Genomic DNA, 13,321 nt, shown 5'->3' on the forward strand with positions numbered 1-13,321 from the left:
CAACAGGCAAAGGAAAACATCCCTATAGTGTTATGACTTACAAATCGTGATGATTTCTCGTCCAAATGACAAAAGCAAACCTATTGTTTAGGTACAACTGCTCCTGATACTAAGATGACTAGAAATTTCCCCTGAGGTGTTTCATGGAGGGGCCTCCTCATCATGTATTGTACAACGTCCTGTCGACAGCGGTCAGCAGGCAAACAGTTCTTCAGTTTATAAGGCTGTTTCAGCATCTTTTAACATAGGTTGATATTATCACCCTGATGTGTAATTCTGAAACAGCAACCTTATAAGTGAAAAATAAGGTCAAGTTCTCTTTCCAGACTAGGAGTAGATGTGTACAGCATGATCTTTCAACATTCTGCTGTAGATACTTTGGCTCTTGGCTAAGCTTTCCATAGGCATTAGAGGGCACAATTCCTACAGCATATCGGCCAGATTCATTTCAACAGGTGGCTGAGCTGAAGATGTGTTCTTCCTACAAAAACTGAGGGGCCTTCACATACATCATTTACAAAGTAGCCTAATTAAAATGTAAATCTAACTGAACTAAAATCTCTATCCATATACACTTTCAAAATAAGTGGTACCCATCTGTGTGTGTTTCCCCCTCTAGGCTTTACGTATTTCTACAAAGGGAAGGAGTACTGGAAATTCAACAACCAGATACTCAAAGTAGAACCTGGATATCCCAGATCCATCCTCAAGGATTTTATGGGCTGTGATGGACCAACAGACAGAGATAAAGAAGGACACAGCCCACCAGACGATGTAGACATTGTCATCAAACTGGACAACACAGCCAGCACTGTGAAAGCCATAGCTATTGTCATTCCCTGCATCTTGGCCTTATGTCTCCTTGTATTGGTTTACACTGTGTTCCAGTTCAAGAGGAAAGGAACACCCCGCCACATACTGTACTGTAAACGCTCTATGCAAGAGTGGGTGTGATGTAGGGTTTTTTTTCTTTCTTTCTTTTCCAGGAGTTTGTGGTAACTTGAGATTCAAGACAAGAGCTGTTATGCTGTTTCCTAGCTAGGAGCAGGCTTGTGGCAGCCTGATTCAGGGCTGACCTTTCAAACCCAGAGGGTTGCTGGTCCTGCACATGAGTGGAAATACACTCATGGGGAAGCTTCCATGATGCACAGTATCTGCCGTTCTTCAGTCCTTTGTCTTTCTTTGTCATTCAGTTCTAGGCCTTTCCTCTGCACGCTCAATGCCCAGTAAATTTTCAGGATTAACTAAAGAAGAGGAAAAAAAGAAGAAAAGATTCTTCTTAAAGGTTTCTAATATTATTTTCCTTCTGAAGTCTGAGCCCATATCTGGGGGAAAAAAAAAAAAGCAAAATGGAAAACCCATGAATTTTGCTTTAAAGCAAAGAAAAAAAAAGTTAAACAAAAAACCCACAATTGAACTTTCAGGAAAGTGTGAAGACCCAAAACAGCTTTGTCTCCAAAGAAGATAGCTCTCTGACTGCTATGGATAGTCTCCTACACTTCATTTTTGTCAGGTGGGAGATCTGGAATATACATGCAGGACTTTAGACTGTTGGGACAGCCATTTTCCAACAAACAAGGGGCCAAAATATCTGCAATATAGTAACAGCCTTAATAATAATACATCCATTTTTCGTTTTATACAGCTGTTCTCAGCTATGTCCTCAATGTTTCATCACATTTATACTCATAGCTATATTCAAACAGGACCTTTTGATTGTTTTTGAAGTGTTTCTAATCCCCTTCCTGCCACCTGACCCCTGCATCATTGTGATAATCTCCCCAAGTTGTATTAGGCCATTGCCCCAGGCCTTCCATGGGTCTGTCAGAAATATTCATTATAAGCAGAGCAAGAAGCAGTATGTCTCCAAAGTGGTTTAAAGTGACAGTTATTTTACAAGGATATGTGACACTAGTAATACATTGGTGTAACCCTTTGAGAACTATCAGATCAGCTTTCAGAGTCTTAGGCTTGTCAGTCTTGCTGTCTGGTAACTTACAGAACTGGGCAATGGTAAACACAGGCACAGGTTCAAGAAGTTCAGGTTTTTAAAAAAGATATCCTATAACCCCATGTAATTTTTAAGAGATTTACGGTACTACATAAATGCATTTATAGCAAACAGAAATGATGTTACTTGCCAAAAAATTTTCTGGCAAATAAAAAGATATTTTATTAAGAAAATATAAGAGTGAAATTTTATTCGAAGAAGTGATTATGATAGCCTAAGTCTTTTTTTTATTTTTCTTAGACATATTGAATTTCTGTTTTAAGGTCCATTGCATGAAAATTCAATTTGCCTTGGTACATGCAGTTAGCATTGCCATTTTACAAATGATTTAAAATGATGACTCTGAGATTGCATGAATATCTCTAGTACATTACCTATTGCATGTCAACCATAGTTCTCAAAGGGTTAGTGTGGCTTCTGGCATTTAGCCATCCATTTGATCACTGACAGAGCCAAGAGACCACCAAAGCATTTCATTGTTGAGTGTAATTTGTCCTAACAGCAGTATTGTCATTTTCATGTGACCTGCAGAGCAGGTTTGTATCAATATTTTTTTCCTAGAGAAAAGTCAGCAACTGACAGACCTCTTTATTGATTTTTAGGAGCTGCTTCTTGCAGTGAAAGGCTTTACAGCCACTGGGCTGTGAACTTATTAGAGATGGTCAGAACGAACGCACCCCATGAGTCAGACATTGGCTTTGTGTGAAAGCCAGCTTTTGAGGGGATTAGCTTTTGAAACAATGAACAGCTTGCCTTGAACTTGATTATTGATCTGTTGACTGTCATTAACAACAACTTAAACATTGTCTTCTGTGAAAATTTTCCTTGAAGAGTCCTGTCTATGTCTTTGCCCTTTGACCTTTAACTTGCAAACTGGCACAAACTGAAGGAAATCTGGTATTGCTTCTCCTTTGGAGTGTTAATTGTACTCTAAAACCCTAGTAAGCATGAGCTGTTTCCTTAGAGTAGAGAGAGAGAGAGCGAGAGAAAGAGTGTCGATGGTGGTTCTGCAGATGGACACTTTGCAATTTACATGCACACTCGAAAAATGCCCTGTAGGTAGAAGTGACTTATAATTTTCCTTTAATATAATTTCAAGTCTAAATTCATCATTTTAAGTACAAATATAAAACTATAGGGGATAAACAACAACAAAAAACTCTCAAAATACTTGAATGGCCAGTGTGGCTTTTATATAAAGCAAGAATTTTATACTAGTGAAAATTTCTTACTCATTTGCTAATAATACATATTTCCAGATGATTTTTAATGAGTGTAGGTACACACATTCTTATTTGGAAATGGATAGTTTGGCTGCCTTGAATTTCTATTTATACTCAACATAGCATGAAAATTAGAATGTCTTTCGGTTAAACAACATGTTTATGATTTGGTTTGGGAAAATATTTTGTAATCCCGTGTGGCATGTTACAGAGCCTTGCAGGTTATTTCTTACAACCCGAACACGTATAACGTAAGGCTAAGAAAAAAGAACAGTTAAAAAAGAGGAATGGCTTTACAGTAAAACAGTATGTAATGCAAACTGTATTTTGACAGGATATCAGAGATTATGTACATGAGGGCCAAGAAAGCATGGGGAGAGGACCAAAATCAGGCCTGTAGCTTCACTTCAGTGCTTCCATTCCAGATGATGCTGATATTATAAAGAGTTAGTCACTTATATTGAGCATAGAGGACTATCTACATAAGCTCATTGATATAGTGTTTGCTTATGAGAGGGTTTAATCCTTTTAGGACCTTGATGTCAAGAAAAAAGATGACTGGAAATTGTATTTTGCTAAACGTAGAAATGAGGACTAAGTCATTTGGGGACGTGAGTAAATCATTGAGGAATTCCATCAACCTGCATTGAACATTGATTTTTTTTTTTTTCTAAAATGAGAAAGAAACTGAAGAAACAATCTTTTGCCTCTTTACTCATTTGTCACAGTATCCTGATCCATCAGAAGACTATAAGTATATAAGGGCTAGAAAATAACCATAGCATTAAGAAAGGAAGGACTCTGACATTATGCTTGAATTCTAGGAATGTCATGGCTAAGTGCTGGGTCATATTTACTTCAATGGGAGATGAGATTTGTGTGATAAGAAAAAAAACATATACAGCTTCTCTCTTTACTAGAACAGTTACAATTTCATGTGTGAGACTACAAGAGATGAGAAAATATTAAGCTCAATATAACCACAAACCTCACGATTCTATTTGTTTATCGTACACAGGGCACTTTGTGGGAATGGTTGCTGACTCTTCTTCCATTTGGGGTTTGGAAAAAAATCTCAATCTTCTTGGAATAGTGAAAGGGAGAGTGACCAATTGGTCTAGCACAAGAACAGTGATTCAAAAACATCGTGGAATAAATTTCCATGGGTCAACAACATAATGTACCAGTTCAGTATCAATAGAAACATGCAATCTATGAAATATTTTTCATCAGACCATCACTAATAGCATGGAAAGTTCTAACTTCGGGTTTCTCAAATTGCAATCAAAACACATTCATGATCACAAAACAAAATTCTCCTTCTGTTTGATTATTTCTCAATACTTTAATATAGACACAAATGTAAACAAGGTAATGTTCCTTACATAAATGAACTATATAGTTTATAATTTTAGCCAAATATTATTGTTCTGTATATTATTAACTGGACTGAAATGAAGTATTAAAATAGTCAATCAGACTGTATTCCCTGTAAAGCAGTAAATCCACATCAGACCGTAGAGGAGGTTGTGAATTTAACTATCAACCCCTTTTAGAACAGTCTACTGACATGGCAATCAGAACAGGTGAATACAGAGACTCTTTACAACTGCAGAGATACCATAGATAAATTAGAGAACATTATATGATACTAGCAAAGACAACTTCTGTTATAAATCAGAGGGCAAGGCTTTTCTGAATCAGATGTAATAAATTACTAAGTAATAATTTACAGAAAATAATTACTAAGTAATAAAGGATAGAGACTGATTTACTGAAATAAGCAAGTGTTACTTTTACTAGTCAGATTGCTTGTGATCTTTTTCTATTGACACAATTGGTTTCATATACGGTATACTTATTTTTATTCCCTTTCTGTGGGTGATTAAAAACTCAGTGCGGTGGATGAGAACATTGCCGACCTTCACCGGTAGTTCCAATATGTGGATGATGTGTATATACTGGATCCTAGGTATAGTAATATAATATTTCCAAGTTCTGCATATTATGCTGATATCTCTAGTATGATACAAATACATGCCCACACTTTGTGAATCTTACAGTAGAATAACAAATGTGTCCATATTGACTAAATTCAATGTGCTGATGAGAAATGGATGTTATAATCAAGTAGACTGAGTTAACACAAGAGTCATGAAAAGATCTTTTTTTTTTTTTTTTTTAAGTTTTGGAATTATTTCCAGAAACTAATAAAGGCGGTGATTTACAGATAGTATTGAGTCTGTGAGATTGTAACATATACTGAAACAACCTCGTGGATGGTGGTGAAATCTTTTTCAGTAAAACATAGCAAAGAGTTCATTTAATTTTTGATGCTCTCAGGAGCACATTCCAAAATATCACAGATGTCAAACGGAACATGCCGTCTGAAGCCAAAATGTTAAATTCAGATAAGCTATTTATAAATAGCTGTGAATACAATCTCAGCCAATATATGATATCGCAGAAGGTTTCAAGTCGATAATAGAGGGTCTAACCATTTCGTTACATTTCATGCACCTTCATGATACTGACTTATTGTGACCACAGGTTATAACTGGCAGAGGATATGTATCTATGTTTTAGGTTACCTGTTGCCTAAGAGGAAATCATAGCTACATCAGAAAAGTTTTATAAGTTATATTTTAAAAATTAGTACTTTATATAATAAAGAAAACCGCAACCAGACATAGCACCACACCATAAATATTAAAATTAAATATTATATATATTAAATATAGTGAAAATGGAGGAAAAGGAAAAATGAGTGTTTTGTAAAATATAAAAACATACTATAGCACTCCTTAATACAACTGGAAATCTTACTTCAGCAAGTATTAGAACTAGAGAAAAATGCAACTTCAAGCTCTCCATACTAGTCATGGGTATGTGACATATCAATGTATATAATTAACCAGTGGTCTTTAGATGTTACCCTGCATAAACACATCTCATACTAATGCACTGCCTTATAGGCTAAAAATGTCAAAAGTTAGGTGTTCAGTAACCTCAATTGGAAAGATTTAGAATGTTAGAATCTCCTGAGAAAAGCCACTTTTCTAGGATAGACATTTACCTCAGTAATCGTATAACACAAACACTTGGCATAGTAGCAAAGAGCTTGCCTTTGTGTTCTAATCGTAACCTTTGTCTTTCTGTCCTACTCAAATGATTTTTTGCTTCCACTGGTGTCATTTTGAAATGATTCAGAGATATTTCAGGTCAATTGAATAACAGTTACAAATATCTCTTTCAATATGTTATACGTATGTCTCCTTTGAAATTTAAACCAATAGTATCTAAAGCCTAAGAGTGAACGCTGATCTGAACAAACGCTGAGAAATTCACAGAAATTGGGTGGAAGATAGATATTGTAAAATTTGTCAATTTTCTGGCAGAATACTAAAGTAGCAGCCTTCAATTTTTAAACAATTTGTGAGCTTATAAATGGACAGAGACATGCATCTTCTGTTTCGAACAATGCTAATTCTTTATATGGAGTAAGGGTATAAGATCATGAGTGCTGTAACAAAGCACGTCACAGACACTCAAAACTAAGCTCTTTAAGGAAAATGAGGGCATACCCAGTTAATTCATGGTCAGTGCATAAGAATAAAAAACATATGAAGGATATTTATTTATGAAGCTTTCTGAAGATTCTATGCCTTTTCAATTTAAAGAGCAGTGTCTTAAAATTTATCTTATGTTAACATTGGACTGGCGATAATATTCAAGTTTTCACTCAGTGTGTCTTTACATTCAAGGGCACACTGGGCATCGTAGGACAAATACATCATAAACTAGAATGTTGTGCTGATTACATAACTTTGCCATGTGCTCTTCTATAGAGCTGGATTTATATGCCCTTAAGAAGGGAGACGAAAATCAGTTAAATAGAAAAATGACCATACGATAATTGTATCATGTGAGACCACTTAGCTTCAGAGCAAGATGTTATTAACCCTCATTTCCACGTAGAAAAACCGGAAGAAGAGAATGGTGAACATGAATAAAATTATTAACTTTTGACTTATGAAGATGTTTCTTGAGTATTTTATCCACTTGTTTTTCTCCTTGAAAAAATATCACACAGAATACAGACATATCTGTAGCACTTGGTCTGTAGCTAGATTTGATCCCAGGCATAACATTGTTTGACACAGGCCTTTTTATACATGCCTCATATACGATGAAGCTTTGGTGAGATGTGTCTGCATGGTAGAATGCTTTTTCCTAGGCTAGGATATGGTGCTGCTTATATTTGCCACCTTTTGTACGAATATATGTTTCTATGTTGGCCTGTCTTGCTGAGATATGGATGAATAAAGCCTGGTGTGAGCTGTCTATTTGCAAAGTCACTAGAATGCATGTTTCATTTGTTCTTTTGTAATGCCAGTTTGGACTTGCTCCCTCTCTATACATTGACAACCCAGTTGTGAAGGTAAAATGTAGCTTCCTTGAATGAATGAATGAATGATTCGATCCTTAAACCAATGTCTTATTTTTGCTTACCACTGAAATACTATCACAGAGGCCACATTATTGCCTGTCTTCTCACAGCTCTTTAGTATGTACTATTGCCTGGGTAAAATTAGGTTTTTGCCTTTTTCGTCACTTCTTTTGTATCTGACGTGGAATACGTTATTCCTTTGTATGTTCATAAATACAAATTTTCACAATCTTAGTTACTTTGTTACTTGCAAACAAACCTGATTTCCAAACCAGGATGATTTTGTGTCTGGTTTTTCTGCTCCTCCAATCCTGAAATTATTTGTTTGCTTTCTGTGAACACACAGACGGTTGGGAGGGCTATACTATTTTGTGTCGTCTTTTGCAGTCTGTGCCTATATTTGCATTCCTTCCCATTTCCACCTTGCCCTTCTTTTAGTTACAGATTTGATTTCCCCTTCCATCTATGAAAACCAGAATTGAGCAGCACTGTACATCAGACTTGGTGCCTGGAAACTGTATCTTTGTTCCTCAGTAATTTCCTTCACAAGTTTCACGCAAAGACAGTCCCAGTCAATTTCACACACCTTCCAATCTCTTACGTTGGATGCTAACTTTTTTAGAGTTATTCCCCTGAGAAAAGTGAAATGCTGAGTATGAAGGCTGTTGTCTGTTGATAAGCCAGCTAAGGAAGTTTGCTTTTGGAGAACGTTTCTTAAATAATTATACAGGAAAGTAAGTACCATAATAGAGTGTTCTGCTTAAGGTACATCATGAGTACAAAAATGCCTAAAACCTCAGTTCTTTGGTCTATTTGCCTTTATGTGTAAATTACATAAATCACATGTATATTATAAAGAGAGTGAATAAGAGAATAAGGGGTATTACAGCGGCAGCATTTTGCTGCATTGGTTTTGACTGCATCAGCATTTCTATTGTGAACCTCTATTTTCAGGGGTTTTAGAGACTCACCCATAAAAATTTGCTTCAGGCTTAAAAGTTTTGAAAGATTTTTTTTTAGGTATATAATTTTAAACAAATATATCTTGTTTTTATATTAGAGGAAGGAAATAAATGGAGTTTACTAGTTCAAATTTACACTACTATAACTTTTAATAAGCTTAATTTTTTATCAAAAACATAAAATCTAATTAGTCCATAGTCTATTGATGGTTTTTAAAAGAATCAATTATTGATACTGAGAAAATTGCCTGCTTCGTCAGTGTAGTAACCTTTCTTCAAGATGTTTTAAAATCTGTATACTTGTATTAACATTATCTTGATTCCAGTAGTGGATCAGTATGATAATGAACAGAATTTATGCCATCCATATGAGCTATCTGGTAATACAGATTTGGAAGTATATAGTGTGTGTGTGTGTGTGTGTGTGTGTGTGTGTGTATACATACATATACATACTCACAGTGTGTGTGTGTGTGTGTGTATGTATGTATGTGTGTGTGTATGCCTACATACACACACACATACATATTTAACAGAATAAGGGGAAAATGCTCCCATAAATTTAGTTTATCAAATAAATACCATATACTATATTAAAAAATAATTGCACATACATTTGTCTTTCAGAGCCAGAATGAGATGCAAGCAATTGCAAAGGAAAGTTGTCTCTTGGGTAAACAATAGACATTTTATAGCTTCTTATGAAAACGATTTTTCCTTTCTATATTGTGGTTATGGGAAATTAAAAGAATGTAATGCATATAATTAATGCAGACTTTATTTAAATAACATTAAAATATGAAGCAGAGAGAAACATTAGGAAATTAAATATTTAGGTTATTATCTTTTGGTTTGCTGACAATACTTTGCCTTTATTTTAATTCCCCATGATATTTTCAGTTCTGGAGAGGGTATTAAAATCTAACTTTAAGCTTCTGGATTGTTCACATTACACTCAACACTACTTCATTAAGTTCTTGATAATATGTAGTCTTCTGTGTGCAAAGAAAGAAATAAATAACACATTTATTTGCTGAATGAGCTTTAAGATTTGCAAGTTGTTAGTGGTTTTTTGCCCACACAGGATTCTATACATTTATAACATCTTAAATCTGGCATATAGATATATATATATTTTTTCAGATAGCTTCTGACAAACACAAAGCTTGTTTGTGTGCAAATATAAGGCTAAATAAATGGTGCTAAAGTGTATTATGACTGTCAGATATAATCAGGCAAAATTTTGTGGTGCTTAAATTAATTTTTTCATTGATTTTATTGATCAATGCATTGAACAGTGTTTATTATTCACAAGTTGTCTTTTATTAGTAAAACAAGGCCTCATAGCACATTGTTAAATAAAATGGTTGACTAGTCTATGTAACAGCTCACCAAGCTACTATCTCTTCAACTCCTTATAATGTTGCGTCATTAAAGGTCAAGGGGTCATGCTATTAATCTCATCGCTGCAGACCATTAACATGACTGAACTTTTCCACAAAGTACTTATGTTTACAATGCTATAACCCTTTGACTGCTGCGGCAACCTTTAACCACACAAATGTCACAAGCTAGAATCATCAGCATGGTTCTTGCCATGGCAATCAAAGAGTTAAGGGCTGTGCAGTGATTTGTTTTGTATTTATTAATTTATATTTATTTTGTTTCCATTCAAGGAGGGGATTTTGGGTGGGGCAGTTTTTGTCTGCTGTAAGTGTCTTAACCTAGGGAAGGGTTAAATGGCTTTTTATACTATTGCATCTTCTGTATTTACCATCAATTCATTGTGTTGTAATTAAAAAAAACTGTCAATAAATAAGAGAAAAGAAAACAGTTCATAGATATTGTGGTTTTACTCAATGAATGATATACATGCATTTATGACTAATATGGAGGCTGTGATGTATAGCAGCCTGCACTCTGTCTTCCTAATCGATATGAAGCAAAATGACAACCCTAAAATAATTTAGGCCAAAATTTCCTGTGTGTTTGCCTGAATCATCAAGTATATTAAACTGGCCACATCAACTGGAGAATTGTTTAACAACCAACTAGATGCATGTGACTGGCCAAGGACAGGAGCAGGAAGAATCATTGCATCAGATATATTTCAGGCCAATACCCATGAACATAGGCTATGTTAAAATGTCATCACCACTTGACAAGAATAAAGATTACTTTTTGGATAGGTGAGTGTAATTTATTGTTTAAAGTCATACATCATGACTGTCTAGGTAAATCTAATCAAGGGTGTTAATTTTTATAGCAAAAATCTTTGGCAGAACCCCATTTAATACTATTTTTTAAATGGTAGGACATTTTAAAGGATGGCTATGAATAGCCATGAGTCAAGAACAGATGCCCAGAAAACAGAAGTAAAGATAAACATTTCCATATCTACATTTTATTAAATTATCTTGAACACAGGATCCACTATGAAATCTCTTGCAGTGTCAAAGACTTGCATGAAATCAGGTGCTAAAGTCAAAGTTTCCTGAAAATCAGATCTCATGTAATATCAATAGTCCCAAACAGTCGTCTGAATTTTTGGAAGAATTAGGAATGCACTCTGGGACTGAAGAAAAATGTGTTCTCTCATACAAGAATCAAGGTGCATCTGTGCACCAAGAAACTCATCTTAAATTTTAATCCAGACAAAAAAAGAGGAGCTCTTAAAAAAAAGGGGGGAGCTCTGAAGCAAGGTACTAACACAATCACAAGGGACTTAATCGTCTGAAGCAATAAACAGTAGACTAGAGGGACAGAGAACTGTTTGTGTTGTCTTTGAAATCTACTTCTAGGGTGAATCCCTGGGAATTTGGATATCTATCTCGAGTTTAAAGGGAAACTGACAGATAAGAGTTGTTGGGCTTTTGAAACATGTCAGCACATAAGAACCTACAAGTTTAGCCAAGAAACAATATAGTGTATTTTTACTTGTAGAAAGCTTTGTTTTTAATGTTTTATTTATTTTTGAGAGTGCAAGCGGGGGATCAGGGGGAGGGGAAACAGAGGATCTGCACCGACAGCAGCAAAGTCCAACTTGGGGCTCCAACTCAAACCTCGAAATCACCACCTGAGCAGAAGTCAGACGCTCAACCTACTGAGCCACCCATGTGCACCTGTAGAAGGCTTTTAAACAAAAGAAAACCTTTATTTTTATAAGGCTGTCAACAATATGAAACCTTAAATAATCAGGCTGATTGAAGAATAAATCTTCCTTGTTTTTATTATCAAAGAGAAATAAAAGGTAGAAATACCGATCTAACCTAGTATTTATTTTTCTTATGTACTTTAATTTTATTTATTTAATATTAAAATACACTATTACATGACCTATCTTGCATGATTGATGCCACAATCAAGGACCAAATTAGAATGCTATATTGTGGAGAAAAGAAGAAATTCAGATAGGGTTATTGAGAACTCAAGAACACACCCAGAACACTATAGAAGCATAAATACCATGAAGTAAATGATAATGTTTGCACATTTTACATCCTTTTTTAAACTTTTTTTTATGTTTTATTTATTTTTGAGAGAGAAAAAGAGAGAAAGCACAGGAGACAGAGAGAGAGAGGGAGACACAGAATCCAAAGACAGGCTCCAGGCTCTGAGCTGTCAGCACAGAGCCCAACGTGGGGCTCGAACCCATGAACTGCGAGATCATGACCTGAGCCGAAGTCGGATGCTTAGCCGACTGTGCCACAGGGCCCCTGTACATTTTACATCCTTTATGGCAAGTATTTGAATGGGCATAACTTCAACACAGTTTGATACACTCTGCCACTTCCTCCATTTAGTTACCCAATGTTTCAATAGCTCTCCCCTCTTCTTTCCTTCTTCTTCCTCTTCCTTCTCCTTTTTACCTCCACCTCCCCTCTTTCTCTCTTCTACCCCCCTTAAGTGTTCTTTTTTGAAAAAAAAAAAGGAAAGTTCACTCCTTTCATGTGTTCTTTATTCACTCTTATAATTTTGTGGCACTCATCACCACAATTTCTTCAAATTTAAATTATATATTTATAACTAAACCTAGTCTAATTCCCTTTCTTACTTGACTTCTTAAGAGTAGTTAATACTGGAAGTACCTAGGTGGCTCAATCGGTTAAGTGTCTGACTTCAGCTCAGCTCATGATCTCACGTTCCGTGAGTTTGAGCTCTACATTTGGCTCTGTGCTGACAGCTCAGAGCCTGGAGCCTGCTTCGGATTCTGTGTCTTCCTCTCTCTGCCCTTTCCTGCTCATGCTCTGTCTGTCTCTGTCTCTCAAAAATAAATAAACATTAAAAAAAATTTACATTGTATTTAATACTGATAGTTACTCTGACATTAATACTTTCGCTCCTTCAGACAAGACCTATTCATTTCTTATTCCTTTTTTATACCTAGAGCCTGCTATAGTACCTAGCTCATAGTCAGCCCTCAGGAAAATGTTGGCTTCTACATATTAGGGTTTAAAAATCTTTTTCTCTATCATATCTAACTTTTTAAATGAATTCTTGAAAACTTACATAAGTACCCCTATATGTTTGTGTGTGTATATATATATGTGTATGTGTGTGTGTGTGTATATATATATATATATATATATATATATATATATATATATATAATTTTTGAGACAGTACTAGCAGGGGAGGGGCAAAGAGAAAGAGGGACAGAGGATTTGAAGCAGGC

The 13,321-nt window shown here is 35.4% G+C and overlaps 1 protein-coding gene across 4 annotated transcripts in view; it reads left to right on the plus strand.

Annotated features, from left to right (window-relative positions):
- MMP16 (matrix metallopeptidase 16) overlaps positions 1 to 13,321 on the plus strand; it is a 313,070-nt gene that overhangs the window by 286,672 nt on the left and 13,077 nt on the right. For 2 of the 4 annotated variants that reach the window (XM_045454526.1, XM_045454529.1), the window contains one exon: positions 620 to 10,479. The exons of the other annotated variants lie outside the window; for them this stretch is intronic. In XM_045454526.1, coding sequence (XP_045310482.1) covers positions 620 to 954 — 335 coding nt within the window. In that variant the 3' untranslated portion in view covers positions 955 to 10,479. Of the gene's footprint in view, positions 1 to 619; positions 10,480 to 13,321 lie in introns of those variants that run through there. 4 annotated transcript variants of the gene reach the window in all.

Source organism: Leopardus geoffroyi, chromosome C3 (assembly GCF_018350155.1).
Source record: "Leopardus geoffroyi isolate Oge1 chromosome C3, O.geoffroyi_Oge1_pat1.0, whole genome shotgun sequence".
Taxonomy (NCBI): Eukaryota; Metazoa; Chordata; class Mammalia; order Carnivora; family Felidae; genus Leopardus; species Leopardus geoffroyi.